Source organism: Melospiza georgiana, chromosome 7 (assembly GCF_028018845.1).
Source record: "Melospiza georgiana isolate bMelGeo1 chromosome 7, bMelGeo1.pri, whole genome shotgun sequence".
Classification (NCBI taxonomy): Eukaryota; Metazoa; Chordata; class Aves; order Passeriformes; family Passerellidae; genus Melospiza; species Melospiza georgiana.
In genome coordinates this window covers 36,940,761-36,968,511 of record NC_080436.1, presented here as the reverse complement: position 1 = coordinate 36,968,511, position 27,751 = coordinate 36,940,761, and the positions used below count along the sequence as shown (strand labels likewise).

General features: G+C 37.8%; 1 protein-coding gene across 1 annotated transcript in view; it reads right to left on the bottom strand.

Moving 5' to 3' along the window:
- ARHGAP15 (Rho GTPase activating protein 15) overlaps positions 1 to 27,751 on the bottom strand; it is a 302,799-nt gene that overhangs the window by 128,890 nt on the left and 146,158 nt on the right. The window contains exons 6-8 of the mRNA XM_058028007.1: positions 26,902 to 27,000; positions 24,900 to 25,026; positions 3,262 to 3,384 (exon numbers count right to left, since the gene is read on the bottom strand). Of these exons, the coding sequence (XP_057883990.1) occupies positions 3,262 to 3,384; positions 24,900 to 25,026; positions 26,902 to 27,000 (349 nt within the window). The remainder of the gene's footprint in view (positions 1 to 3,261; positions 3,385 to 24,899; positions 25,027 to 26,901; positions 27,001 to 27,751) is intronic.

Below are 27,751 nucleotides of genomic sequence, written 5' to 3'. Positions count from 1 at the left end.
TCAATGCCGAGGAACCAAGGACCCCTGCCCTAGCGTATAAATTTGGACAGTTATTCTCAAAATAACACTGCTCAAATGGCAGACATGGGACATGCCTCTTATTTACTATTTCTAGGTTGTGTGCACGTGTATATCTAAGAACAGAATTGTGCTTAGAGACACAAGCACATTCCACAACGTCCCTGCATTGCACATCATCTCAGAAATGCTTCAGAAAGCTTTGAGACCAAGGATATTTTGTGAGAGCATGAGCGAGATGGAACAAGGACAGATGATCTTCATTAGGGCTCTGGCTGGAGCACGAAGAGCCCCAGTCACCAGCCCATTGCAATGAATGGAGCCAACGTGCTGTTCCCATCCTGGCTTTTTTTCTGCACAGGACTAGAGAGCAGACGGGACAATGAGGACAAAAATAACTTTTTGTCATGCAAAGTGTCGGTGCATCTCCATTTTCAGATCAACGTGTAGCTAACATTTAACCATCAGTCTTCTACATTCCCTGCCCTGACTGTTATCCTCCTTACTATTTTCATTTAACTCCCTACTTTACTTTCTACGTGGATATCTGCTACACTCTACACAAGCAAAGTTTGGGTAAGAGTTAAATGACAATCACATAATTTCTAGATTTCCTGATAACAGTGTTGGCAGAACAAAGTACCCCAGGAGATCAAACTGCTATTTAATTTTGAAGCCTGTATTCCCAAATTTGGTTAATGTGGAGAAATGTGTGGAGTCTCCTGGCCAAGTGTGCACGCATCAGCAACTCACTGAGCACAGGACTATGTTTAAGTGAACTTACCACCTTAAAATGTATTTACTCATGACTATAATTTACGTGTTAAATTTATTGGAGTTTTGGTTCCAGCGTGACATACAATGTAAAAAATCAATATAGATTTGAGAGCTTTATAGTGCCCCTGGCAAATATGAATAGCACTTGATGAAAAGTGAAGGTTTTCACAGCACCTACAGTGCCACTGCATTGGAGTAATTAACACCACACGCTTCACAGATATTTATATCAATTCTTCACCAGCACACAGAACAGCTCTTTGTCAGGAATTTGGTACCAAGATGTCCTGCAAGGCTTTATACACACTTTTATTACAAGCCCCTATTTTAAGGGATTTACAATTCTGACAGAAGTATTTCCCTATGGAATAAAAGGTCGTAGGCATGTTCTGAGAGCTGGAGGAATTTTTCTTGTAAAAATTGGTTAACATTTTTTTCCCTTAAGAATCAAGCAAATAAATAGTTCTGAGGGGTTTCTGCAACCATTTAAGTCACCTTTAGAAAAATAAATAGATGCATCTTATAATACAAAAATTTGGCAAGCTTTCCATTGGTAATCTGGGTGGTTGAATTTTGTGATTTAAAAATATTCTAATATGAGACTAAAAATTAACATTTAAAAGTGGTCTCTGCATAAGCACCGCAACTGCATTTTCATAACATTTTAAGAGATTAAGGGGATAAACTGTGGTGAAGACAATGAAGGAACCTTATCAAATGAGCATTTCACATAGACTTACTGTAGATTGGAATTAAGCCGTGCTAACGAACCCTGCCTCATTTGCATGGCCAAAACCTAATCCTAATGAAACTTCATGGTAGATAACTAACGTGTTTTCCTCATGGCAACATTAGTTTGGCAATAAAACTGTGCCTGGTACAGATTCTGAGTTACTGAGCCACCAATCAACAGCACCTCTGATATCCATGGAAAAGTATCCCAGGTAGAACCAAGTTATGCTGATGAATCAAGAGTTTAATGCAAATCTAGCCAAACCCGAATTCATCTGGCTTTCCCAGAGAGATATATTAGAGGGTGGATTTGAGTTATGCTAATGAATCTGGATCTGTTAGCAAGGATCACATCTGATCCCTATGCAACACTGCAGGAGATTCATCAGCTTCATTAAGCAAAAAAAAACTCCAACCCTTAAATCCAGAAATTAAAATACTATAAATTACTCCTCTTTTACTGTAATGACTGAAACAAACTAACATGATGCATTCAATTCCCACCCTCAGCTCACAAAGTACTTCAAAAAGGCAAAACCCTCTGAAGTATTGAAATCAGTTACTGAAAATGTATAAGGACAGATCCTGAAAGTTTGGTGCGCAGGTGTGCACAACTCACACACACATATTGACATATAAATGACATTTTTTCAAAGTTTCTGTGTCAGCTGGAAGCAGAACCCCATAACTGAGGCACGTTGTGGTTTCATATAATGAAGATTTCCTTACAGTAAACAACACTGCATTGAGCATATCTGCACGTATCTAAAACATAAGAACTCAATTCATCAAATCTTCTTCTCTCCAGACATGGGCCCAGCTGGTGTTGAACTCTTGTAGCTGCTTTAGCTTATTCTGGCTGGGGTCAATCTCTTGGCTCAGGACAGACAAGTTTAATACACACTAGGAACTCCCCTTGCCATTTTTGACACACCACTGGAAAACTCACACTCCAGAGATTGACAGGGGTGGCTGGCAAAATGCCTCTTCCTAGTCAATCTGCATGTGCAGTTGTGGGTTTCACACATAATAATTTGGGAGTGCGTAAATTTTTCAAGTATTATTCCAGACAATATTTAAAAACACAGCTTTGCTCGGATGTTAGTGGTCAGAATGCTACTGCCTTCAAGTTAACTACTAGCTTCTCAATGAAACACTTCTTGGATAAACTAACAAACACGTTTTATCAAAGAAACAATTTTTTAAGAATATGTGATGGCTGACCAGCTTAGCAAGAAATTGGAACAGGAAAAAAAACCCCATAGATTCAAAGCATTTCTTATTCGTTGACATGTATTTCAAATTGTTAAAAATGGATTTTGTCGGTGAGATAGAAAAATAATGAGAGAAGACAGCAGAAAGTCTTTCAATAAATTAGTCAGCACAGCATCTGAGGGTCCTATTTTGGGTTCTAAAACATAAAACTATATAGATATTCTTTTCTTAAAAAGAAATGGAGTTGTGTAGCATCTTGATTTGCATTGTTTTTGGTGTTAAATTGAGGGGCTTCAACCACCTGCACACCAAAGCAGAAAAACTGCAGGAGCAGTCAGATATCACAGAGGTAGATGAACCATACATTGATTCTTTTTTTCTTTATGGTTCACCACTGTGTTATGAGACACAGCAACAAAACCATATTTAAGAAGAGCTTGTCCAATGTACTGAGTCAAATATTCATTTGTGAGATTTTAAATTTTTACACCAAAAGGAAGAATAGAAGACTGAACACACCTTTAATAAGTCCCTTTTCTTGCAATGTTTTCAAGGAGGGTCTTCGGGAGATGAACTTCTTTAATCTGCTTTTAATTCGGTTTCTGTCATTTGTGTCAGAGGCACTGTAGTTCAGCCTGAAAACTGAAGGAAACCAAGAGAGAACTTTTTAGTGAAATGATATTTCTGAATTAACAGTAGGTTTCTGAGATATCCTGAGAAAAGCATGGCCACAACCACCCTGGTAAGACCCCAGTCATGCGGTAGGTCAGCAGCGTGGCCGGCTGGACACTACAAAACCATCTGATAAATACTTCTGTGAATAAACACGACGAGTTCACCCCGTGGGTTACGCGCAGAGCTCGGTTATTTATTGCCCACAAGTATTTGGATGGCGACCAGTTTGCTCATGAAGTGTTCACGGATCCCACAAGTTTCACGTGGGTGATTTTTCAGCTCCAGCTCTGGGCTCCGAGCGTGCTACGCACTATTAGCTGTGCACTCCCAGCAATGGGAGAGGGATGGATGGCCACACCACCAGAGAAGGACTGGGTGCTCTTGCCAAGATGGATTAAGCATTATATATATATATATTTCATGCAGTTATAGAAAACATGGCTGCGTGCCACGAAATGTGTGCAAGACGCATTAATTTATGGAAAGAGAAGTATTCCCGTCCTAATGATTATATTTTATTATATTTAAGCATTTACCAAACTGAGAAACAATTTGAGCGCAATTTATTCCTGCTCTGTGTCAGAAAGACATAGAATCCAGCTGCAGAAAATCCCCTGGAGGAGGTTTCAAAGGCATAAATTTAACTTTTTCTCTGCTGAGGTGCTTACAGGGCACTGTGATGGCTATCAAAATAGTAAGGAGAAGTTCAGCCTGTTCCAGAAGCTGCAGAGATGCCATAGGGAGACCTTTCCTAGAGTTTTTCCTAAACAAGCTGGTTTTTAAAGATTTTTAACAAATCAGCTGAGACTTGCCACCCTTGAATAACTCTTGTTCAGTGTCCTGAGCTCTGTCTCTGTGCCCACTTCTGACTAATCTAATGGGGCAGCCAGAGTGGTGCAATTCCCCATGGCAAAGGCCTCCAGCTCAGAGAGGGGTGGCTTCTTCTTTCTAAGGAAAGAACAAGACTTCCATCTTCTCTTGGAAATCAATTAACCAATTAATCAATCCACCAAAATACAATATTCTCCACTAGGTGCACAGACAGGAGCCTGGTCCATTGTCCCTTTGACAGAATCTCTAAAGAGATAATTTAGCTGCAGTTCCAGATGTGCTCCCTCCTCTCCCCATGCAGACTGAACCTCCCCTATAATGCAGCAATCTTCAGACAGAGGATCCAAGCAAAGAGAGAGCAAAATTAAAAGTATGATCATTATTATAAGTCTTTTTTTTTAATCAAGGCATTTTGCATTAGTTTTAAACAGAACCAGAACATTCAAAGGTGCACAATTATAAAACAATGGCAAGCTAAAATAACTGGTTAAGCAACAGCAACAACCCTGGAATATTGTGGTTTACATTACAAATCTGATTTTAACAGCCAAACTTATAAAATGGTTTATGCTTTGCTGTTGTCAAGGGAGAAAAACTTGCCAAATTGTTCATTTTAAGTAAATAGAACATAGCCAATTAAGGAAAGCAATATTTAAACACATGCCTACAATGATCAGAGCATAGTTTGCTTCTGATTTCACTACTGATTTTAACAGAAGAGTGTTCCATTTTCCCACAGCACTAAAATGACCCCACACATACTTCCACAAACTAGTAATCACACAGGACAAATAAAAGGACACTTTACTGGAAAATACATGGCTTGGTACAATAATCCATCACTTATGAAAACTGAAATTCACATTTTTTAATGGTAGCATTCCTGGAGAGATGTATCATAGAACATAAAGATTAGCATTCAATTGATGGTTGGTGCTTTTTTAACATTATAGCAGAGGACTTTTTGTTCGAAATTGAGCAATCCTTGGCAGGGACAAGCTAAAATTCCAAGTCACTTGGCTGTGCTATAAAAAGAACAACAAATGGATGTTTCTAATTCTGCATCTTAGTGGTACTTTGAAACAGTGAAGTGAGTTGTATTTAGTTCGGGGTCTCTTTTGTTGCTCAGTGTCACTCTGTCCACAGCAATTCACAACTAGGTTGCCTTTAACCTGAAGCTTTCCCAAATGATGCAAATGATGCAGGAGTGAAAATATACTTTAGGTCCACCATTTGCCTGCCATTTTTCCCATTCTGGGGGCTCTGAAGTGTTTTATGCCCACTTTGACTATTTAAGGTGTTCCAAGTGAAGTACATGTGGTCATCCTGTGAAGGATAGAACAGCAGGGTGAACATCCCTCTCTTTAAAAAACAATTAACCCAGCTGGAAGTTTTATACCTGAAACAGCAATTATGGTGTTAAAACTACATCTAGAGGTAGGAATAATTATTGTCATGGATATCTTTGTATGTACCACATTTTGCTGCATGGCACAAAGTTCAAAACGACACTCGATGAATTTCTCATTTTATTCTATTAAATACATGTGAGTCACCAGAAAAAAAAACTCCAAGCCTCACAGAAGTTTAAGGGTTTAGATAGCATGTTCCAAAACCAAGCTTAGGCAGAAATATTCATGTTGGGATCTCACTTAGAAGTATTCCTTCTCTTGCCAAACAATTCTTCTCGCGATATCCCCACATTAAAATGGATGTGCTATACCAAATATATAAAAAAAATAAAAATAAAAACCAACCAACCAAACAAACAAACAAAAAAAAAAAAAAAAAAAAAAAACCAAAAAACCACAACAGTTATAAACCTCAAAAAGCACAATTTTTTTTTTTTTTTTTAACACCTTCCTTTTTAAATTTCAGGTTCTGGATTTGGCCAGAAGGAACCTACATGAAAGAGAGCTGGCAAATATCAAACAACATAAAAAAGGAGAAGTCAGTTCCATACAGAAGCTAAAAGGACTGAAGAATAAAAGGACTGAAGTATAAAATAATAATTTTTTTCTGCTAGTGCAGGTGCGTGCAAGGACACTTCATCAGCAAAAATGCAAGCTGAATATTGTCTGATTTTCATGTTTAGCTGGTAGTAAATTTAATCCTTAGATCTATAAAAGCATTTCTGATTACTTTTGATACTTTATTAGACCTCCATTATTCTACAGGTTGGAAAGGTATGAAAGGACAACTGAAATAATGTCAAGATCTTTTCCTCAATTCTCAAGATGTATGAAGTCAAACTAGCTAATCACAATAGGGAAGTGTCATTAAGTTTGGGTATAAAAAATAAAATATTATAAACAGATTTTTAGGGCTAAAAGAGAGAACACACCTTTGGCCCTTATTGTTGGATAGCATTGTAATAACATTGGCTGAATTAGAGGGAGTAAATACAAGTTAAATGCTCAGAAAAAAAACAACAACAACAAAAAAAACCCACATCAAAAAGCACTGATCAAAAACTGATTGTACTTTTCTGGCTTGTAAAAATTGTCTGAGTCCTTATTCAAATCTAGTCTTAATAATAGCATATAAGTAACAGAAGCATGGAAAGCAAGAATGAATGCAACACCTCCCAGTGACACAGTCCCACACAAAACAAAGTTTTGAGATGTACAGATGAATAATTACTTTTTAACATTCAATATCCTGGATTGTAACCATGATTCAATGAGAATAAATTTACTATAGTTTAATCAGGATTAAGCAGTGACCGACAAATTGCAGGGTGAAGCTACAAAAGCCTTGCGCCAAGATTTTGGTATGGTGACCACTCACAGAAGTAGGCAAGGCTCTGAACTCTTCAGGGCCAGGATAAAAATGTTTGAGATAACTCCCTGTGAATTTAATAATGAATGTAGACAATGTATTACTAGCAGAATGTTTTTCCTGGGTGTGATGTTCTTTGCTCAGAACATCACACCCAGGAAAAACATCACCCATGTTTCCTGGATGATTCAGAGTGCAAAATTTTCTAGTATGTCCTCAACTCCATATTTTATTGGCAAGACTTTGTAACTCCCCATAACACGGTCTCAAATTCCTTCCAACAACTTTTATTTCACTCTTAATTTACTCTGCGTTTGTACATAATCTCAGGGGTTTACCTATGATTAATTCCTGCCAGGTACAGTGTATCTGAACACTTCCAATGTGTTGAAAGCATTGGTTTTTGAAGAACTATCCATTAATGACTTTCTGAACTGTGACAATGGATATTGACAGTGCTTGTCAGACTAAAGCACTATTGATTGTCTCACATCATGTGTATTGCAAAACCAATTTCTTTCAAGTACCTCTTCCTAACTGAAATACATTATTATGATGCCTATCTGTTTATTATAACACCCAAAATTACTGTATGTAATTCATTTGGATGGGAAGAGCAGAATGAAGAGCAGCAGTGGGAATGGATAAGAGATTTAAATATCTTTGCATTCCTACCTTCTCTTCCATTAGCCTTGATCTCCAGGAAAAAAAATAACAAAATAATTAGCCTGGACCATCCATATTTTTTTAGTACTCTTCAAAGATGTTAAAATTTTTTGAAGTTCTTAGAAAGAGATGAGTTGTAGTATAATGATATATATAACACCCATAAATGGAGTTAAAGTAATTATTTCCCAAGGAATACTAAAAATGACAGGCTTGACCATTCAAAATACAGAATACACTGACCAAAATCCTAGCTGGAACAGTCTTAAAATACGTATGAACAGATCCTTGTGCTTAGCTCTCATGTCTGTTGTCTTAAAATAATAATTTTATAAAGTCCTTTACAGACTCATAACCAAGAGTCCTCACCAACACCTTGCCGGACTGAAACAAAGCTGAGATGGTAAAAGAGGGAGGCAGGAATAGGTCTCTGTGACTTTGGAGAAAGAAAGTGCCAGTCTAACAGCAGTGCTACCACATATGTGTGAAAATATTAATTGGAAGGAATTAATTAGTTAATTAATTAATTTCAAGCAATGGGGATGCTTAATTGCTGAGTGTTTTATATTTCTGAAGAAGCATATCTTAATGTGCAGAGATGTATGATTATGCTTACATTCTAATTGAATATATTGACTCATAACTTCAAGTTTTATTGGATACCCTTGGAATTGAGAATTCAACATTTCATCAAAATTTTTTGCCTGCAGCAGATGTAAAACTACTGTTAGTCCTTTAAGGAAGGAGCAGCATGCATCACTCACTGCCTGTAAAAACTGACAGGTTTTCAACCAGCACCAGAGTTTTGAAAGTGACGAACCCAAGTCCTTCTTTCTTCCTCTTCTTTGTGATGCTCTGAGATGGAGCCAATAAAATCTCCTCTAAAAGGATAAAGAATTCACCTCCCCTTCTTTATTGAGTGAAGGACTTTTGCCAGTCATCCTGTTTTATCCCTTCATGAAATCCCTGGGCATGTCTCTGAATTATACACACTTTAATGAATAATTTTTTTTTTTTCTAAAGAGTAAAATGAGAGACAGGTACACAGTCGGATAAAGAGCACTAGAAAAACTATGGATGGAAAAATAAATCAGGATTTGGGCATTGCCTCTGATCATTATTCTTATAAGCTTCAAAATTACAGAATTTATAACTACAGAGCACAGACTCAAATGTGCAGCATCACAATGGGTATCACCTTCCAGGAGAGGCTCAGAAGATTTTGCTTGATTTGGCACCAAAGGACCCGAAGTGACTCAGGTTTATGGTGCAATAATAGATATTTGCCACAGCAAGTATATCTGCATTTACAGATGTTTATGAAGTAAGCTCAGAAATAAACAATAGGAAAAAGAAAACAGTGATTATATAGCACAAATAATTTTTCTGTAATATGACAGCCTAACAACTTAAGTGCTCAGTAGTGTCATTACACTTTGTGAAATTTGCGTGCATTAGCAGTAAAGATTCAATAAAATGGCTGTATAATTCATATTTTGCATCATGCTCTTATGCTTACAAAAAAAAAAAAAGTCCCCCTCTAATAATAAATGGAAATAAATTAATAGCATGTTAAACATCACTACACATTTACATTGTGAAATAAAAATGCCACTCCTCACACAGCTTTTCTTAGTGGTATTTGCAACATAAATGTTTAGAAATGTAAGCAATATTTCTGAGTATATATTGGATTTATAAACACAGATCATACCAGATACCTTTCTTTAATAAAACAAATAATATTTTTTTTTTGAAAATGAAAAAGTAATAGGCCAAAACTATCTGGATTTCAGTTGTGCATGTGCATTTGATATGACGCCAAATAGGAAATGATTAGTTAAACTAGAGAAGACGTAGAGAACTAAAACAATAACTGTGAAGTGACTAAATAAGGTATTAAAATGAGCTTTGTTGAAAGAACTACTGAATTGCAGGGAAGTTACCAGTGGAAGTCCTGAAATATTCTTGGAACTAGTCTTTGAGTTTTCATTAAAGACTTCAGCAGGAAAAGTAGAAGCATTCAAAAAATTGCTTGTTGACTCAAGGCTGCAAGCATCATCACTTGAGACAAGAATTTGGGATATCAGGCAAAAACTTAGTGATTTTGAGACTGGGAACAGGAGTAACTGGATTAGAACTATGGACAGCATGGTTAGAGAAGGATTGGAATTATGGAATCATGGAGTCATGAAGGTGGGAGAAGACCTCTAAGAACATCAAGTCCAACTCTTCCTCAGCACTTCCAAGCCCACCACTAACCCATGCCCTCAAGTGCCACATCTACACATCTTTCCAACATTTCCAGAGATCATGGCTCAACCACTACTACCCTGGGCAGCCTATTTCAGTACCTGAACAACAAATCCAAAATATTTAATTTTGATTAATAAAAAATTAATCCTCTCTCACGAGTGTATAACCATGGACACGTATGTGAGGTGGGAATTCCTGGCAGGAAGCAGCAGCGAGAAGCACCAGGAGAAGGAGGCTGCTGAGGTTTTGGAAGGAGCCAGGGAGCTTGGCACGTTTGGCCAGCTGGAAAATGGCTGAGAAGAGCTGGGATTGTTCTCTATGAATTTGCTGGTGGGGGTGGGAAAAGGAGCAGCAGAGGAGAGGAGGAGAGCAGGGAGGGAGAAGAGCTGTTTTAACTGAAGAACAATGTTGGCATGAGAATAGATGAGTATAAACTGGCCATAATATGAAGTTCTAAACCACCCTTTTAAAGACGTCGTGGTGGCAAATAAAACTAAAAGAATTTAAGATGCAGCCTAATAAATTTATGTATGAGGACACAGAACACTGTACCTTGTGACAGGAGAGACTGGACTAGATCACTCAGAACTTGCCAAGCCTTTCTCTCCACAATTTTTTTTTTGGTATTGTCACAATATTAGAAACACTGTTATACAAACTTAACTCGAATATAAAAACCAGAATGCCAGAAATCAATGAATTCATTTTATTCATACAGTATGACCAGTTTATGTTCATCTAATGTAAAACATGTGGGGCTTGGATGAAATGTGCTACAGTACACAAAGTCAGAGTATTTAGAGTTTAGGAAGAGAGAGCACAGTGTACTTGGGAAGGGGAAACTGGTCTGCCCAAGATCATCTCAGGGATTTAGGACTCTTGACACACCCTCTTTGCAAAAGTATTCCCAGGAGAATACTCCATGGATGGAACACATAGGAACTGGAGAGTGGTCCTTGCCCTTACCTAACTGGGTGAATCAGAGTTTGCAGCCACACAGTCTTATCCCACTCATTTCTCAGTTACTGAAAAAAGAACTGCAATATTTGAGTTAATGACTTTTGAAGCTGACATATATCGTATAAAATATTATTTAAGAAGACTTCACAAAACGAAAAAGGAATCCCATGCAATTGGAGGTTGAGGAAGACGGAGCAAGATACTGTAGACAATTTCCAGATTAAGTTGAACAAGTAATTTACAATAAATAATGCATTCAGGGGCTTATAGAATGTGGAGTTCTGTTTGCTTTCTTCTGTTGTGAAATATATGCAAATAACTTTCAAGTCTTTAAACTTGCCTCCTGAGTTAATCTGAAAAAAACCTTTTCAACCTTTTGCAAATATTATGAATAGTCATCACTTCCACTAAACTGCTCAGGCAAAAGGACAAGAAAATGATATGGTTCCATTTTCTACCAGGAGCACTGGACAGATTTACACCAAAATAAAACCCTAGTAGCCATGTGGAAATTTTACCTTAAAAACCTACATAAAATTCTGTCTTATTCATTTGGAAGCAAATTAATTATCTGTAGAGAACAAGGGAGTCTTGTATTTATATCAGCCTTGTTAAGAATTGTACAAATGTTTCATATATTGAAATTTTGACATGTGCTTGGATACCGCGTTGAGCCTCTAATTCAGATCCAGTCTTTTGGGACCCTTCCAGAAAGAATATCCTACCAACAAATTTCCTTTTTCTTGAAACTTTTATCAATTATGTTTCATTCTTCTAGATCTTAAAAGTAAATTAATTTAATATTTAATTATATTCCCATTGTAGTCAGTCTCTGCTTATACTCATAACCCTATATTTTTTGACCCACAATGAACTTCTAGTATTTCTTATACAATAAAGGACAGAATTAATTCACAGTGCCTCAGTTATGAAACCAACATGCTAAAACTGTTTATTTCCAATGAGAAACAGTAGTGACATTCAGCTCTATATTTGCTGTTTCAAACCACAAGTTCCAGCACATTTTTCTGTTTTAAACAGCAAGTTTAGTACTTTCCAGTGACTGTAGATGTGGTAGTTTACGAAGGAGAAAGGCACACCCATTATCTTTAAAGTAATCAAAAAATATCTAGCCAGAGATCTGAAATCCATTTGCTGTACTCTGTCAACTATACCTTATCAAATTATCCCTACCTCAATTATATCATTAGAGTAAGAACAACAACAGAAGATCATCCATGAGCTCATTTGTAAAAGGAGCACGTTGTCAGATTTCAGAACTCCTTTTACTTCTTACCTCAAGTGAAATTTCTGGTAAGAATCTCCAATAGATATGTTCACATGGATATAAACATTAGACAGTCACTCTCATGCCATCAACTAAATTTTATTTTTAAACAGAATTTATTTCAATTTGCTAAAACACAACTGATCTTCAGACTTTTGAGCAGTTGCAGCTCTTTGCTCAGGTAGTGTCTGTGTGAGAACACTGGAAAAGCTTCCCTGTAGGCAATTTAGAATCTGCATAAAATAAACAAACCCAAAAAGAGGACCAAAAGCAGGCTACAGGCTTTTTTAGTGAGGCTACAGCTTTTTTTTTTGGTGAGGCTTAGAGGGGCTGTGAGTGGAGAAGGAGCCTTGTGAGATGTGCTGTGGGTCACCCTCCTGTTGGACTGAGACAGGGGAATTACAGGAGGAGAAGGGAAATCCAGAAAGGAGCTGCTGCGTTATTTAGCCATGTGTTTTGTGGCTGGGACCCCAAGTCTGCCTGGCCCTTGTGCAGGGCTCAGAGAGGGACACCTCCAGAGATGCTGCTGGGCATGTGGTGACATTTAGTCCTTTATCCAGCCTCCAGAACAGCTGCACTGGAACAAGCTGCTTGAGCAGGCAAATAGTTACTAATTATCAGGCTATTTTCCTGAAATAAAATCAGGCCAGACATCACAGCAACTCTGAGACTCTTCAATCAGCTACTTGTGGGGTTTTCATGGGTGCACTGACTCTCTGTTCGACCAGCCATGGTCAAAATTCAGACAAAATGTTAAAAAGAGCCAATAGAAGACTGCTTTAGCTTTAAAATTAATGTTCCAGCTGACAAACTGTGCAGGGGCTTAACCTACTTTAGAACATATTTAATAGCATAATTTAGCCTCAAAAAAGAAAAGCAAAATAACTAATGATGGACAAATTTAGGGGTCGAATCTAGTTCAGATAAACATTCAAAAGTTCAGATGTTGAACCGAACCTTATCTTGTCCATGAAAAGCCTCAAACTGAAGGGCCATATCACATATAAGCAAAGCACAGGAGGTTGTGGAAACTTTTCCTCACAGAAGGAAAACTATTATCAGAAACCTGCACCTTATTGCAGCACTCACGTGTAAAACAGTTAAGCATCAAAGCAAAAGCAAAACATTTCAGAAAACTGCTTCATGGTCACAGTAATATTTGGAAGAAATCCAACACAGAGAAAAGAAAATAATATTAAGGGGAAAGATAATACAAATGCAATTAGACTATCAACCAATAAAACTTGATAGCTGAAACCTTCCAAGCTTACAGAGAATAAGGAAACTGGAGATCAGAGGACTCTGCCTTTTGAAGTCTTGCTGTCCAGATCCTGGGGACCATTATCCAGCTGAGCATTTTAAAGACATTATGAATATTCTGTCACAGAATTAGAAAGCTTTATTACTGTGTATGACCTGTAACTTGAGTAGGGACAGCTACAAATGAATTCCAAATAAACAATTGTTTGGAAAAGGTGAATTCTGCTAATTTAGCTTTCTGGGTTACAACTCACCAGTTAAAAGACATGCTTTCAAACAGCATTCTCCTTGTGGGTTATTGATAACAGAAGGTATAATTCTAATGGATCCTCTCCATTCTCACATTCTCTAAATACAAACAATTTTTAAGAAGCTCTATTCGAAAAGAGGAGACTGCTGCTCTGCCTTGCCTGCCAGTTTCTCACTCAGCAGGCAATATCTGCTACAGTACCCCAAAAGAAACCAAATTCCGACACGACAAGCAGCAAACTTCAGTGTTTCAGGGTCCTTTCTTTCCCTTTCTCCATGTCACCATGTTTCAATCATCCTCTTTTCCTAAGCCTCTCCCTCATGTTTTTTTCTGCCTCCATCCCTACAACTACCTGTGAAAACAGAAAAAAATTGCTTCTGTCATATTTGAACTCCTAATTCAAACCACCAGGTGCCAAAAAAAAAAAAGATATTTTAAACCAGACATCAATTACCAGTTCGCAAATGACTGTGTGCCTTGCATTAAGAGCAAAGTTAAAACAATAAATCAAGTATTCCACTGCTTGTAATTGTGCCTTAATATCAGTGCTACCCTTGATCCATCATATTGAGTGATCAGATAACACAGTATAATAATCCAGGTGTTACAGTGTTTTCATTATTTATTCATTAATTTTTAGTGCTATCTTTTGATTTTCAAACACATCAACTCAAATACTTTCAAAAGAAGATAGGAAGGTAGGAGCATTATAGCACTCTAAAATTATCATCTTTCATTTTAAATAGAAAGGAAAGAGGTTATTGCATGTGTTTTCACACAAATATATATACACACAAAGATTATCTTTGCAGGAACTTCTGAACTTCTAGGAAACCATAGAAATGAGACAACGTTTGGCTTAAGTGAATCCATCTATGGCTTGGATATAAGACAGTCAGACAGTGATTTTGAGGTCATCACCTGAACTGCTTCATCTTCAGTCACCTTTCTGGTTCTTCTAGTATCATTTATCAAGGAAAAACCTGTGCTGCTCAGGAGCCAGCTGACTCCTGAGAGAAATAAAATAAAAAGGCCTTTTCTGAATAGGTGACAGCTATGCTGTCCTAGAAAGAGTGAGCATGAAGTGATGTGGAGCATGAGTTCCCACACCTTGAATAAATCTTTCCTTATAGAAACCCACCAAGACAAAGGCTGTCTTTCCCTGATTTATAAGTTTATGCCCCAAATTCTGTTAATTGGTAAATGATCCAATGTGCATCTGGCTGCCCTCCTGTTCTGCCCTGCCCACATCTGGCCACCTTCCCTTGGGCCCTGAGTCCTTGGATTGAAGAATAACCTTCCTCAGCAAAAGTGATTATAAAATGTACTGTCACTATGTCATTGCAAAATATATTAACTGTAAAGCTTTCTCTAGTAGGGTTTCATACCTGTATACTTTTAAAATTATTCTTGTGTTCTGTACCAAGTCTCTTCATGAATTTCAGGATAAGTACATTAAAATCCTTTTTTGTCTCCAAAGGGTTTTTTTTTCAAATGTATTAGCACTGGGGTATTTTAAATGTTTTAATTTTATGTATTTTAAATGTGTTGTTTGCAAAGAGTTGCTCAGTTTTATGAGAATGTTACTTCTTTGTTTAAATTGAACACCTTAAAAATTAATTACAAAAGCTGTTATCACATGTAGGCACATATTTTATGTGCTATGAAAAGCCTTAAGGCAAGTTTGCTCCTTAGTTTTCATAATGAATGCACTGGATGCAAGAGATTAAAGGACAGCAAAATCTACCTGTCCTGGTTGTTTACTTTTAATGTCTAAAAAAGCGGCAATGAAAGATATAAATACAATTCCTACACTGTATCAGGTGAACCATTTCCACATGAGAGACTGAATTCTGGTTTCCAAGTCTGTGGGAAGACCTAAACTTGAATACCAATGCAAAAAACACTGACTGAAAGGGAAAGAGATTCAGAAAAGAGTTCTTTGAGATGATCAGAAAAAGAAAAGCAGCACCCTATCGTAGGAAAGACTACAAAATCTTGGCTGGCCTAGTTATCAGCCCAAGCAGGGGGTGGTACACCTGAGGCAGAACTGCTGCAAATGAGGAGCAGGCTAAATGTTGCCACAAGATCACAATTGCACCACAAGTCCATTTAGGCTGAAAATTAGAGTGCTTTCAGCTTGAAAACTGAAGTTTTGGAACAATTTTCCAGCCTGAGCTGAGGGGCAAAAGCATTACTACTGAATTTCATTAATTATGAAAGGAATCAAATGAGGTAGTTGTTTTCAAGGGCTGGGGAATTGATTCAATGCTACAAAAAGTCTGTCTGAGGCAGATAATGCTGTGTTACACTTTTCAATAACAGCAACGCAAGTGAATTCCTCTTGGGTGAATCCTGGGCGCACTTAAGACAATGGCCAATGGAATTAATTAAATGGAGCCAAATATCCTCGGTGGTGAGGGGAGCTGCTCATATGTCATAGCTCTCTCTTCAGCATCAATATTTAAAGCCAGCTAGTTGGAACCTTTTACTTAATTGAGAAACAATACAGCATTTAACCCTTCAGTGATGTTCCAACCTTTGGCTTTCAGGCTGGATCTGTTTACCCGGTTCGTCAGCAGGCAGCTGGTGGAGCAAAGAGGAGACCCTACAAAACACAGCCCTTTTAAATTCCAATAATATGCCCTGTCCAGCAGGGAGTACCATTAAGTTGTTGTTTAAATATTTGGGATTTGCTGTCGCAATTTAAATTAAATAGAACCTTCTAGGTAGAAGGTCCAAATATATAAGTGATTTCACCACTTAACAGGGAAAAAGGTGAGTCTGGAAAGTAGGTATTCCTGTCTAGAGCCTGACGTACAGTCTCTCAAACTGAGCTTAATTTAGACTTTTATAACCTAAAAACCTCCTTATTTCTATCACATTCCTCCCAAAATACCATGAGGATTGCATCTAGATTAGTTAGAAATAATAGTGAAACCTCAGGATACAGTAGAGTGCAAGAATCATTTTTCTGGCTACAACCTTCCAATAGGGGTATGTATTTCAATAAATATCATGAAAGGTTCAAAATTATGTTTAGAGGAGTGATGGACTGGACTGGCTTATCCTGAATAACAAAGTTCAGCAAGTCCTGCTCACTTGCTCTAGTTCTGACCTCCCTGCAAAGACTGCAGTCTAAAATATTCCCTGTTGCAGCGAGAACGCCTCCATCTATTTAGGTGTTATCTGTTGTCAGCCTCTTATTCCTTCCCCGTGGAGGAAAAGTTATGGAGATGCAAAAACTGGAGATCTACCGACACACGGTGATGGAAGGTCGAGCAGAGATAGCTGTCTGCATAGTGGGCTGCTTTCAACTATAAAAATTGCAGCATTTTGTACAATCTACATCAAACCTTAGTTTTGCTACATAGTGTAAAGGAAGATCGACTGCTTATGGAACTGAGAGACCAAAGCAGTGGAAGAAACGTTGGGTAGTTAGGCTTGGAAGTGGCAGAGTCAGAGCAGATTCCTCATTGCAGGACTCTACCTCACTTCTAGTGCATGGAAAAAATCCCAACTGCTTGGCTCCAATAATGCCTCAAATCTCATTATTTGTTTGTGATTGCTTTTTCTAAAAAAAAAAAAAAAACAAAAAAAAAAACCCACTGCAATTTTCCCAAAATGTAGTTGTCTTAAGGGCTGTGTCAGTATCTGTGATTCAGAAGAAAAGACTTAAATCAATCATGATACCCAGTCTCTACTTGTCTCCATATCAAACCCATCTAGAGTGCACATGCAGGAGTTTATTTTGTTAAGAAAAATACATGGTGTCTCTCTCTTCTTTGGAACAAAGAAGAAATATGGATTTGTAACCTTTTCCTTTTCTTTCTTTAAAATTAAGTCCTTCAGTAGTGTTTTGAACAAACCTGAAGAGATTTTAAGACAGACATTTTGTATTATAACATTCCCCTGGGTCGTATGTATGATCGTCTTTACTAAAGCTCCTTTCAGTCCCAGTTGAATAAATATGCATTTTGTTTCACTAATCTTGAAACAACAGGAATAAAGTTTACCCAGGTCTTTTATACCTCAGAGAACAAAACAAATACTACAAATCTTTAGAGAGAAAGGATATACAAAAGGGCTTGAGGTGAATGTTTCAAAGCAAATACTCTTTAAACGATGTGCAAATTATTTCAGCACTTGAACATGATTTATGAAAGGGGATTAGTCCACTGAAACAAGAACCGAGTTTAAACTGTTGGGTTTCAAAGTCAAGGATGAGGAGTGCTAGCTGGAAAAGGCAGAAGAAACTGGATAGTAATCTATAGTGAGGATTTCTGATTGATTTTCTTTAACTAACTCAATCCTACATTAGCTATCACTGTCATTCATACTTAACTGTGGTGGGCAGCATAAAATACCTTCTTTTATGACATAATTCCCCATAAAAATGAAGTATGCAATGGCGATAATTAAGTAATAATGAGGTAATTAATAACTCAGTGACTAGCTCTGTATTTACTAGTATGCCCCATAAATGAGCACAAGAAGTGTGAAACAATTAAAGATTATCCAAGCTCAAACAGATAACTTTTCCAGGGAGTTGTGTGTCAGTGAGCAGACCAATGAGTCACAGGTCACATCTATAATAATACATTATATTATATTATAATATTCCCACATACTCTTCACATAATGGGTTAGAGCTACTCTTAAATACTATAAAAATGATCACTTTTATGTAATTGTAAAGATTAATAAGTGAGCTAACTTCTCATGGTTCTATAATGACCCTGCTGTTCTAGTACGTAAAGGAAAATTTAATGATCCTGCTCAGATATGATTAATATCTAACTTTTTCCTGGCTAAAAATCTGGACTTGGTTCAATAAAAATGAATTAAGTGAACATGCATGGGTTTCCCTGCCAAATGTTTATATGGAAGTTGGATATGCCCAATTTAAAAATATGCTTTTTCAACCCAAATAGTAAACTCTGGAAGGATTTTGGAGAGTGAAGTAGAAATAAAACAAAGGATTAAGGAAACATTATATTATAATTGATGGAAACAGGATATTCAAATTCAGGAAAAAATGTAATTTTTTTAGTACTAGTCACAGCCAGTTGTGATTTTGAGTGCAACATAATCTTCTATTATCAGTACAAGTGACACAATTTGTTTCTCAATTTGGCATGTTTTGTTTCCCACATGCCAATATTATTACTTCTTTGTTGCTGAATCAGTATTTTCCTAAGCTTTAGGAAGAGAGCATACCTATACTTAATGTAGCAGAGAAACATAAGACTACAAATATGTGAAAAAATGTTTAGTCCCTGTAGTCCAGATGAGTGATTCCACTCTGCAAACCCAGCATGTTGCATTTTCTTTTCCTGCTTTTTTTTAGTGCCTGAAGCTGAGTGCATTCCTCTTGATGCAATAAAAATAAATGCCGCAAACATACAAGATGCAGAGTGACAAAATTAACATTGCAGTAGGAAACTGCATATTTGCAGCTAGTTTTCATTTTGCTTCCTGTTTTAATTGTTGCCATTGGTAATGCTGCACTAATATACATTATTGCTTTATGTTTCTTGGCTTTATTAAAAGTAATAAAACTGACCTATACATAACGCTAACATTGTAATATAATAATAGTCCCTAACTAAGATCATTTGGCTTTGAACTTCACATTTAGCTGAAATAAATGGGCCAGGAAGGGGAAAGAATTCAGACCTCATCAGAAATAACAAAGAAATGGAGTGATTTCCAACTTCTGTGGTTCTAATTAGAATCACGAAGATTGGAAAAGACCTCTGAGATCATCGAGTCCAGCAGCCAGCCCAGTGCCACCATCATGGTCACCACCAAACCATGTCCTCAAGGGCCATATCCACACCTTTGGGATCACTTCCAGGGATTGTGACTCCACCAGTAACCTGTTAATAAAACTCCTTTTCAAAGAGGTGACTCTGTGGGGATAAAGGACTACATGAGCTACCACAGAATCCAGCCCTCGATGAGCTTGGCTGGGCTAATAGAACTTCTCTCTACATCCCAAGACATGGTCTCCCAACCTTCATCCCCTTCATGTGTTAGAGAGGAAAACAGAAAACTCCCACAGGCTCCTCTCAGCACTGCCTGTAATTGCAGTGCCTTTTTCTAGGATGTATAACGATGTTTTCAAGAAATAATTTTTTTTTTACCCTTCTGTTATTACCCAAAACCGTGCAAATCCATGTGTTCATGCCCTGGTGCCTATCCTTTCCCTCCTCAGAGGAACAACAGCCTCAGACAGGAGGTCTTTGCCACAGAAATTCCCAGTCCTGTGGGAATTCCTAGTTCAACAACCCTAAACCCTCAAACAAGTCCTTGGAGGAAGATTTAGCCAGGGAAGGACCAAGTGGAGCATGTGAAGCCAGGGAATTTTCAAGCTCCACCAAATTCCCCATTTCTTCCACCATGTCCATTAAATGACCAAAGTGGGTTTCTGCTGCTATTTCCCCTCACACTCATTGTGCAGACTTGGTTATCTAACAAACTCCCTTCAGAAAGGATTCCAGATGCTTTAGTAATTAACGAGGGATAAATACACACCATGCTCAAGTTTCAAAATTCAGCCTTTTGAAGAAAAGTGAATGAAAAAAAGAAAAAGCAATTCTGGGCAATTTTAAATCACACAGTCCATGGTTCAATCCCAAGGACTATAAACTGCTGAATTTAACTGTCTTTTAAGAAACTAAAGCAGACTTCAATGCCCAGATGACTTTGTAGCAAATACCTATGGAGGCAAACTGAAATTAAGAAGTTTTGGGGGTTTTCCCCTTGATTTAAAAGATGCTAGGAGGTATATTCCCAGACACTGCCACAAGGCCATTCCCCAGGGAAGCATGCAAAGGCTGTGGCATCCCAAGAGTAAAGCATCACCCTTTTGGACTTAAAGACCTATCCCTCCCTGTTGAGAGTCCAAGAGGAATTTAGGTAAGGAAAGTATCATTATTTGAGTTGGCTGGTGGCCAGGGTGCTGGGGCTGAGACCCTGATCCTTATGGAGAGCGGAAAGGAATCCCAAGCCTGCTCTTTAATATGCATGACATGTTGGCTTTGCTGTCAACTTTTCCTTCCACCCCCTGCCTTTGTCCACTTTTTCCCACCTGTTGCAGCTTGTCCTTACTGGGGCTGAGAGCTGGAATTGTCTTACTTTGGGATCACATTGTGTCTGGCACAGTGACGCCTGGGGTCTCTGACTGCTCTTAGTGAGACACTGAGATGCCCATGAATAGCAAACAACGCTGCCACAACTCACCAAGATGTTCTTTTCCACACATATATATATATTTTAATTTTTTTAATGCTGGAGTTGTGGCACCTCCAGCCAGAATTCAAACATGGAGGCGATTTTTCCAGGCTGCATGACTAACCACCGGGTTTCCAGTAAAGCGTTCTTGAAGATAAGGAAAAAAATATGCGAGTAGAAACAATAAAAATAATGCAATTCAATCTTATCAATTCAGGCAGTTCCAGCTTTTATGTGGCAAACAAGGAGATCAAATTGCATTTATCTAATATCACAGATTTTTTTTTTAAATGTCTAAAATATTTCATTATTTTGCTTTGGCAACCTAAAGCTGAGGAACAGATTACTGTTCCCACTACATAAGGAAATAACTGACAACAATTAGTATTTATTCTTGTTGCTTTTGTAATAAAAATAGAATTCCATCACTTTCAAGGAAACCTAAAATATTAATAAGAATGTGATGAACTGAGTAAATGTGACGCCATAAGGAAATGATGGAGAACAGGTTGGAAATATAGTGCTTTGGGAATGGATTGCATTATCAAGCTTGTGATTGTGCATTTTGACAAGAGCAGCCCTCAGATTGATACGGTAGCCAAAGGGCACTCTTCCTGCTGCAGAGCTGTTTGTTTCCATCCTGGAGAGGGGGAGCAGGAGGGGAATTGATCCCCTCCGACAATCAATAGCAACTCCAGCCCAGGCTCTTCCACAAGAGGTCACTCCTGGGGGGACAGAATTCCCAGATGAGGGCCACAAACGGCCCAGAGGATGCAAACCACAGGATGGGTGCATGGGCGGGAAAAGAAGGGCAGAGCTTAGCTGAGAGCATCCACTTGGTTTCAGTGCCCAAAACACAAGAGATGTCCTGACACACAGTAAGGTCCCTTGGGGTTGGGAGAGAAGAACAATTCCTGGAAATTGCACCTTGTGGTGCACAGACCCTTTCACTATGTCCCAGATTGTTTCCCTAATTTCCATACACCACAACAGCATCTCTACTTGCAGAGTAATCCAGGTGCCTGGTTCCCTGGGACTTAAAAATTTAAAAATTAACATAGCAGACCACCTACCAGTGAATCCAGTAAAAATTGGTACTAATTAGGAGCGGTTTTTGATAACCTTACAAAAAAACCAAAATAAAACCCCAAACAAACCCAAAACACCCCTATGGTCTAAATAATAACTAAATTACTTGGAAATTATGAAGTTTGACACTAATTTTTAAAATTATCTGTTTAGAACAACACTTCTCTGCACTGAAAGAAGTGGTGCTGCAAGGCAATCTTCTTGCACAAAATGTGCCCTTCTTCCAATGGAGGAGGCTGCTGGGGTGAAAACCGTGTTATTTCTGACCAGCATCAGCTGCAGAAATTATATCAGTGAAATAGCTGACATCATAAAATAAAAAGTCATCTCTTTCCATGTATTTGAGAACAAGATCACAGTTTTTCATATTTTTGTAACACTCCCCAAGGCCATTCTTGGTTTCTTCATAGCTCAAGAAAACTTCAATTAGAACAGGAGTTGAAACCAAACTGGATGAGAAGCCACTGAAAAGCTGCATGACCAAGAGAACAGCCACTCTCTGAACTTTGGAAATTGAGCCTGGCAGTTTGAGCCCAATTTTCAATGAAAGCAGTGTCTACAGCTCAAAAAGCATAACAGAGAATTACCATTTGTCCTTGTAGTGCAAGCAGAAGCAATTAGGATTAGACATAAAAACCAAATTCCTGCTACTAAATCTCTAGGGACAGTCTCCCCAGTTTTAAATTAAAGAGTAAATTACTGAAATGCTTTGGTACCTGTCCTTTATATACTTGTACTGCTGAAAATAAAAAAAAAAAAAATAAAAAAAGCAATGATGCAGCAGTATCAAGGATATTTTTGCAACCTCTACAATGTAGATAAGGTAAATTCAAATGAATCTGAGCTGTCTGAATATTTCATTAAAGGTTATTAAAGTGGGAGGGGGTGGGCTGCTAAAACATCAGTTGCTCATCTTCTTTGTTAAACTGGAGGAGTTCTAAGGCGTCATTAAAAAATCTCCTTTGTTTGGATTTGGCACTGGCAATAGTCAATAACGTAAAAGCACTATAAAATTATAAAATCGTTAAACTTTGCAAGAACTTTATAAATACACTTGCAGATATTGCACATATCTTTGTGCTCTGCAGTCAAACTGGACAATGAAACGACCACCTGTTAACTGCTAACAATGTGTCATTACCAGTTCTCATGCCTTTTTAAAGCAATTTTGGCTCTAGCTGCCGATAATTCTGGCTACGATACTTGTGTGAACATTAAGGGCACAGAAAGCCAAAGGCAGAAAACTGACAATACAGTTTGTGCTCAGACTACTAATAAGTAAGTGAATAATATGATTTTTCTAATTCCACATAATTGCTTGATCTCAAGGGGCCAAAAAAAAAAAAAGTTCTGAATACATATTTTAGAAGCAATCCAATCTACGGTATTTAAATGCAAGCTTCGATTCAGTGAGATTTCACAGCAGATATTTTCACATTTTTTTAATAGTTTAAATAGCCTTTAACAAAACGGAGGTTATTCAGGATTCTCTAAGGTTTGAAAAGAAACATAGACTAAGTCTCTGTCACTGCTCATAGTCACTTTTGCTGTTTTGTCTGACAAATTATCGTTTAAAGATATGTGAGAAGTCTAAATAAATAAATAAAAATTCCCTGAGTGCTGAGACAGTTTATGGGCATTTTGCTATTAGCTACAATAAGAGCAGAATCAGACCCTCAGAACTCACTGTGTTCTCAGTCTTATTTTTCTTCCTCTGAGAAATGCAACGTAGCACCAGTGCAAAGATATTGGGACAATTTTTCACAAGCCACGTTCAGGCTACTTTATATTTTATAACACAAAGAAAAAAAACCCAAAAAACAACAAAACCACAAAACCCTTAAAAAAAAAAAAAAGAAACATCTTCAAGATAATAAGAAAACAAACCCCAAAATCCTGTGGTCTGCAAAAAGTGACTATTTAATGAGTCTCTATTTGTGTGTACGCGCACACATGTGTGCATATATTTATGATTGTGTGGATAATTATCATTAAAAATAGCTACGTTGGGTCTTTTTTAAGGCAGCCCTTTTCTTAACATCTCAGGCTTTGATCCTGCACTGAATTTGCGCGCAGGCAAATTCCTACAGAGCCCTTTGGTACCCAAAGGCACTTCGAACCAGCCTGCCAGTCTGGGGCTGTCACCGCCAGCAGGATGCGAATCTCCCGCCAAACAAAGGAGGAAAACAAAAATTCGGGGGAGAGGCTGAAGTTAAAAAAAAAAAAAATGTTGGGTGAGGGATTCAGGGCCAGCAGCAGCTCCTGCTGCCCACGATCTCACGAGCATCTCGGCACAAACTGGGAGAGCTTTTTCAGAGGAGTGAAGCACAGCCCTGCTGGTTTTAGATCACTTTCTTTTCTAATCACACTGACAAACAATCAACGCCCAAACCCTGGAATTTATCTTCTATAAAATTATAGATACATCACTGATTGTTGGCTGCAAAGGATATGTCAATTCCTTCAGCAATTCAGTGTATAAATACACAACAGACAAAATTACTCTGGCAATTTGAGGTATTTTACCAAAATGGAAACAAAGCAACTGCAACAGACCATTAACGTAGGGCTCATGTTGCTTATTTTAAAAAATAAATGGCTTAAATAAATGTCTTTGCTCCTAAACAAATTTATTTTGCTTAGGAGAGAGTGTCACCCTTTAAAAGTGTGGAGCTAGTAACTGTCTTTACTTAAATGCAAGTTATGTATATCAGTGCAGAACATATTCAGCTTTAAAATTCTCAGTGATCTTCCTTACATTCTGTATGTAATAAAAATTATCTTGTCCTGTAATGGCATAGTTATTTAAAAAGGAAAGAAAAAAAAAAAGGAAAGAAAAATGAGGAAAGAAAAAAGCCTTACTTAAAGATTTTCTGTGTTCAGGCTTTGGCTCTTTGGATTCAGTGTCTAAGTTATTCAGTAATTCGATGCTGGAGGATCTTCTGAGTTTGAACTCCAAATTTCTCGATGTAATTCTCTGTTCTTTTGGCTGGGAAAAGAATATATATATATGTATATACATATGTGTATGCTTTTAATAAAATTATTATTTGTAAGAATGAAGCAAGAGATTCTGGAATGCCAGTACAGAAGCTAACAGACACACACAGAGCAAGTGTGCAGGGAGTATATAATTTAAGGAAAGTGTAATGCAAAATTTGTCATATGGCAAAGCTTTTATGGCCCTGACAGACTGATCCTAATTTCTGAGATAAATTCCCATTTAAGTGAGGAAAACAAAAGGCCTGCTTCTTTAGGCTTTAGGGACCAAAATTATTTCCACATTGCAGGCTACTTTCAAATGCTGGCAAAGAGGAAGACTGTTTAAATTGCTTTTCTGTTTTAGATAGTTACAGTAAATATTCTTGCAAACACAATTACTTCAAACATCATTGCAAATTTGGGGTTGAATTCTGCTGGTTTAAGCTTAAGAAGTAGTCGGGGGGCTTTTCCATTATTCTAATTTACTGGCAGACAACGTGAAAACGAGCAGGGGGAAAGAAAAAGCAAAAAAAAAAAAAAACCCCAAAAAGAACGAAAAAAAGGCGACGCTGCTTCGGCTGGAGCCACGTCTCCTCCCACGGCATTTGGTCAGGTGAGACTCAGCCATCCCAAGAGGCTGGAGAGCTGCCAGGCTGTGCTTTCCACACCCGCTCAGAGCTCCAGGAGTGGCAGAGCTGGCAGGGATGGAGTGGCCACGAGTGGGGACATCCTGTCCTGCGCACTCGGACCTTGGCCACCACCAGCCACCCGTGGACCACTCGTGCCCCACCAGCTGCTGCTGCTGTGGATGCTCAGGGCTGCTCATGCCACAATATTATTCGGCTACACTAAAAAAAATACATATATATATATAAAATCAGGTTTATTAGATGTTTAGTTGAGTAACATGCCAAAAAACATTTTTTTTTTTTCTCCCCCGAGTCTCCGTGGAAAACTCCACCCCAAAATCTTTAGTTGGATATCAATATCCTCACACACCCAATGAAATGCACAATATGAAGACATACATCATCAGATCAAACTTTCCTTGGCTGATTATAGCCTCAGGGTAATAGAATGTTTGTAGCTCTTTAAGGAAACAGTAGCTGCGTTCAAATTAACCCTTTCAAAGAGGCTGCAGATTCCACTGCACTGAAAAGCTCTGAAAAATGCAAGAAATGGGGATATTTTTCTCCCAACAGATTCTGCAGTGAACAAGGAAAGTCAGTGCCCTCAAAAAAAGAAAAAAATTAAAAAAAAAAAGAAAATGTTCTTGGATCAGGCAGGGATAGGAGGAAGATGTTTGGAATTTGTACTGAGAGTGGCAAAAAAGAAAGAAAAAGCTACAGCTGAAGCTGGTTTGGTAATTAAAAACTGTTTTAATAAAATGCAACCCTGCTTACTTCTAGTAGAAAACCCCCAGCCTTCCTGGGAGAATACCAGCAATCAGTTACAAAGGAATATTATTTGCTAGCGTTATTCTTGTGAATAAGTAATACAAAAATTCATAAAAGGCTCAAATGTATTAATAGTTCTATTGAAGATTATATACTGTAGGCTGCATAAACAGAAAATGCAAAAATTCATTAGTTATTAAGTGCTTGTGTGCTTTTACAACCCTCAGCAAGCCAGCGTCCTTGTTATTTCAGAGAAATAAATGTAGCGTTCCGTTTCGAGGCAAGAATCAAATGACATTTTTGTGCAACAACCTTGTTTATCTGACATTTTTTTGTAGATTTGCATACATATTTTTATATCCTTCAGAGAAAGGAACGTCTAGCTAGCTGCTGACTGCCTAAAAACCTGTAGAGATGCCTGAGCAAATGAAGTTGAAATTGCTACATCTTAATTAATAAAGGTAACAGCCAAAACAAATACATACCAATCTGTCAATTGCATTTTTGATAGCGTGGAACCAATCCAATATGAGAAAGTCGATATCCGACTGGAAGAGGAACTCATTTCCTGACACTGTGGTGATCTGGGGAGGGCATGGGCACACACAGGTGAGTAAAGCACACACCAGGCAGATGATTTTCCTTGATTTTCCCTCCCGTTCCCCCCACAAATGCTTGTTCTTTTCACTGAGATTTGTCTGCTGGAGCGCCGAGTTACCGAGGAGTTCTGAACCTCTGTCTGAAAACTGTTTTGAATATGTCAAAACAAACGAGATATTGTCTCAGCAATGCAACCACAGAACACAAATAGTGCAGAAATAACGGGTGTGTGACAAAAGTTAAGAAAAGCCAGGAAACTCGGTGTAACGAGACACAGTTCAAAGGAAATCAAAGCACCCTGAAAAGAACTGAATGCATCAGGAAAATTATTTCCTGCCATTTGTAGTTTCCATTTCTGTTTTACTAATATTGGTTTTTGTGTCTGCTACCTCCATTCTTGAATTTGCACATTTATTATTTACCTATGATTCCCCATTTCCAAACATTTTGGTGAAATTGATAATGCCACTCTTTCACATTAAAAAAAGAAATTATCATCAAAGATGGCTGCAGCAGAGTAATTAGGAGCCCATTTATCATGAAAAAAAAAAATCCCCAGTTTGTCTGAATAGAAGTCGATTTACATTTTTGACCCACTCACTGGGAATATTTATCAAAAGAATATTCAATCCCCTGATAATGCTGTTTCACTGCCTAACCTAATATTTGGTGGAAATATGTATGTATACGCTGTTGGCCTGAACTTCTGTAAACCACTGGGATAATAATGATACA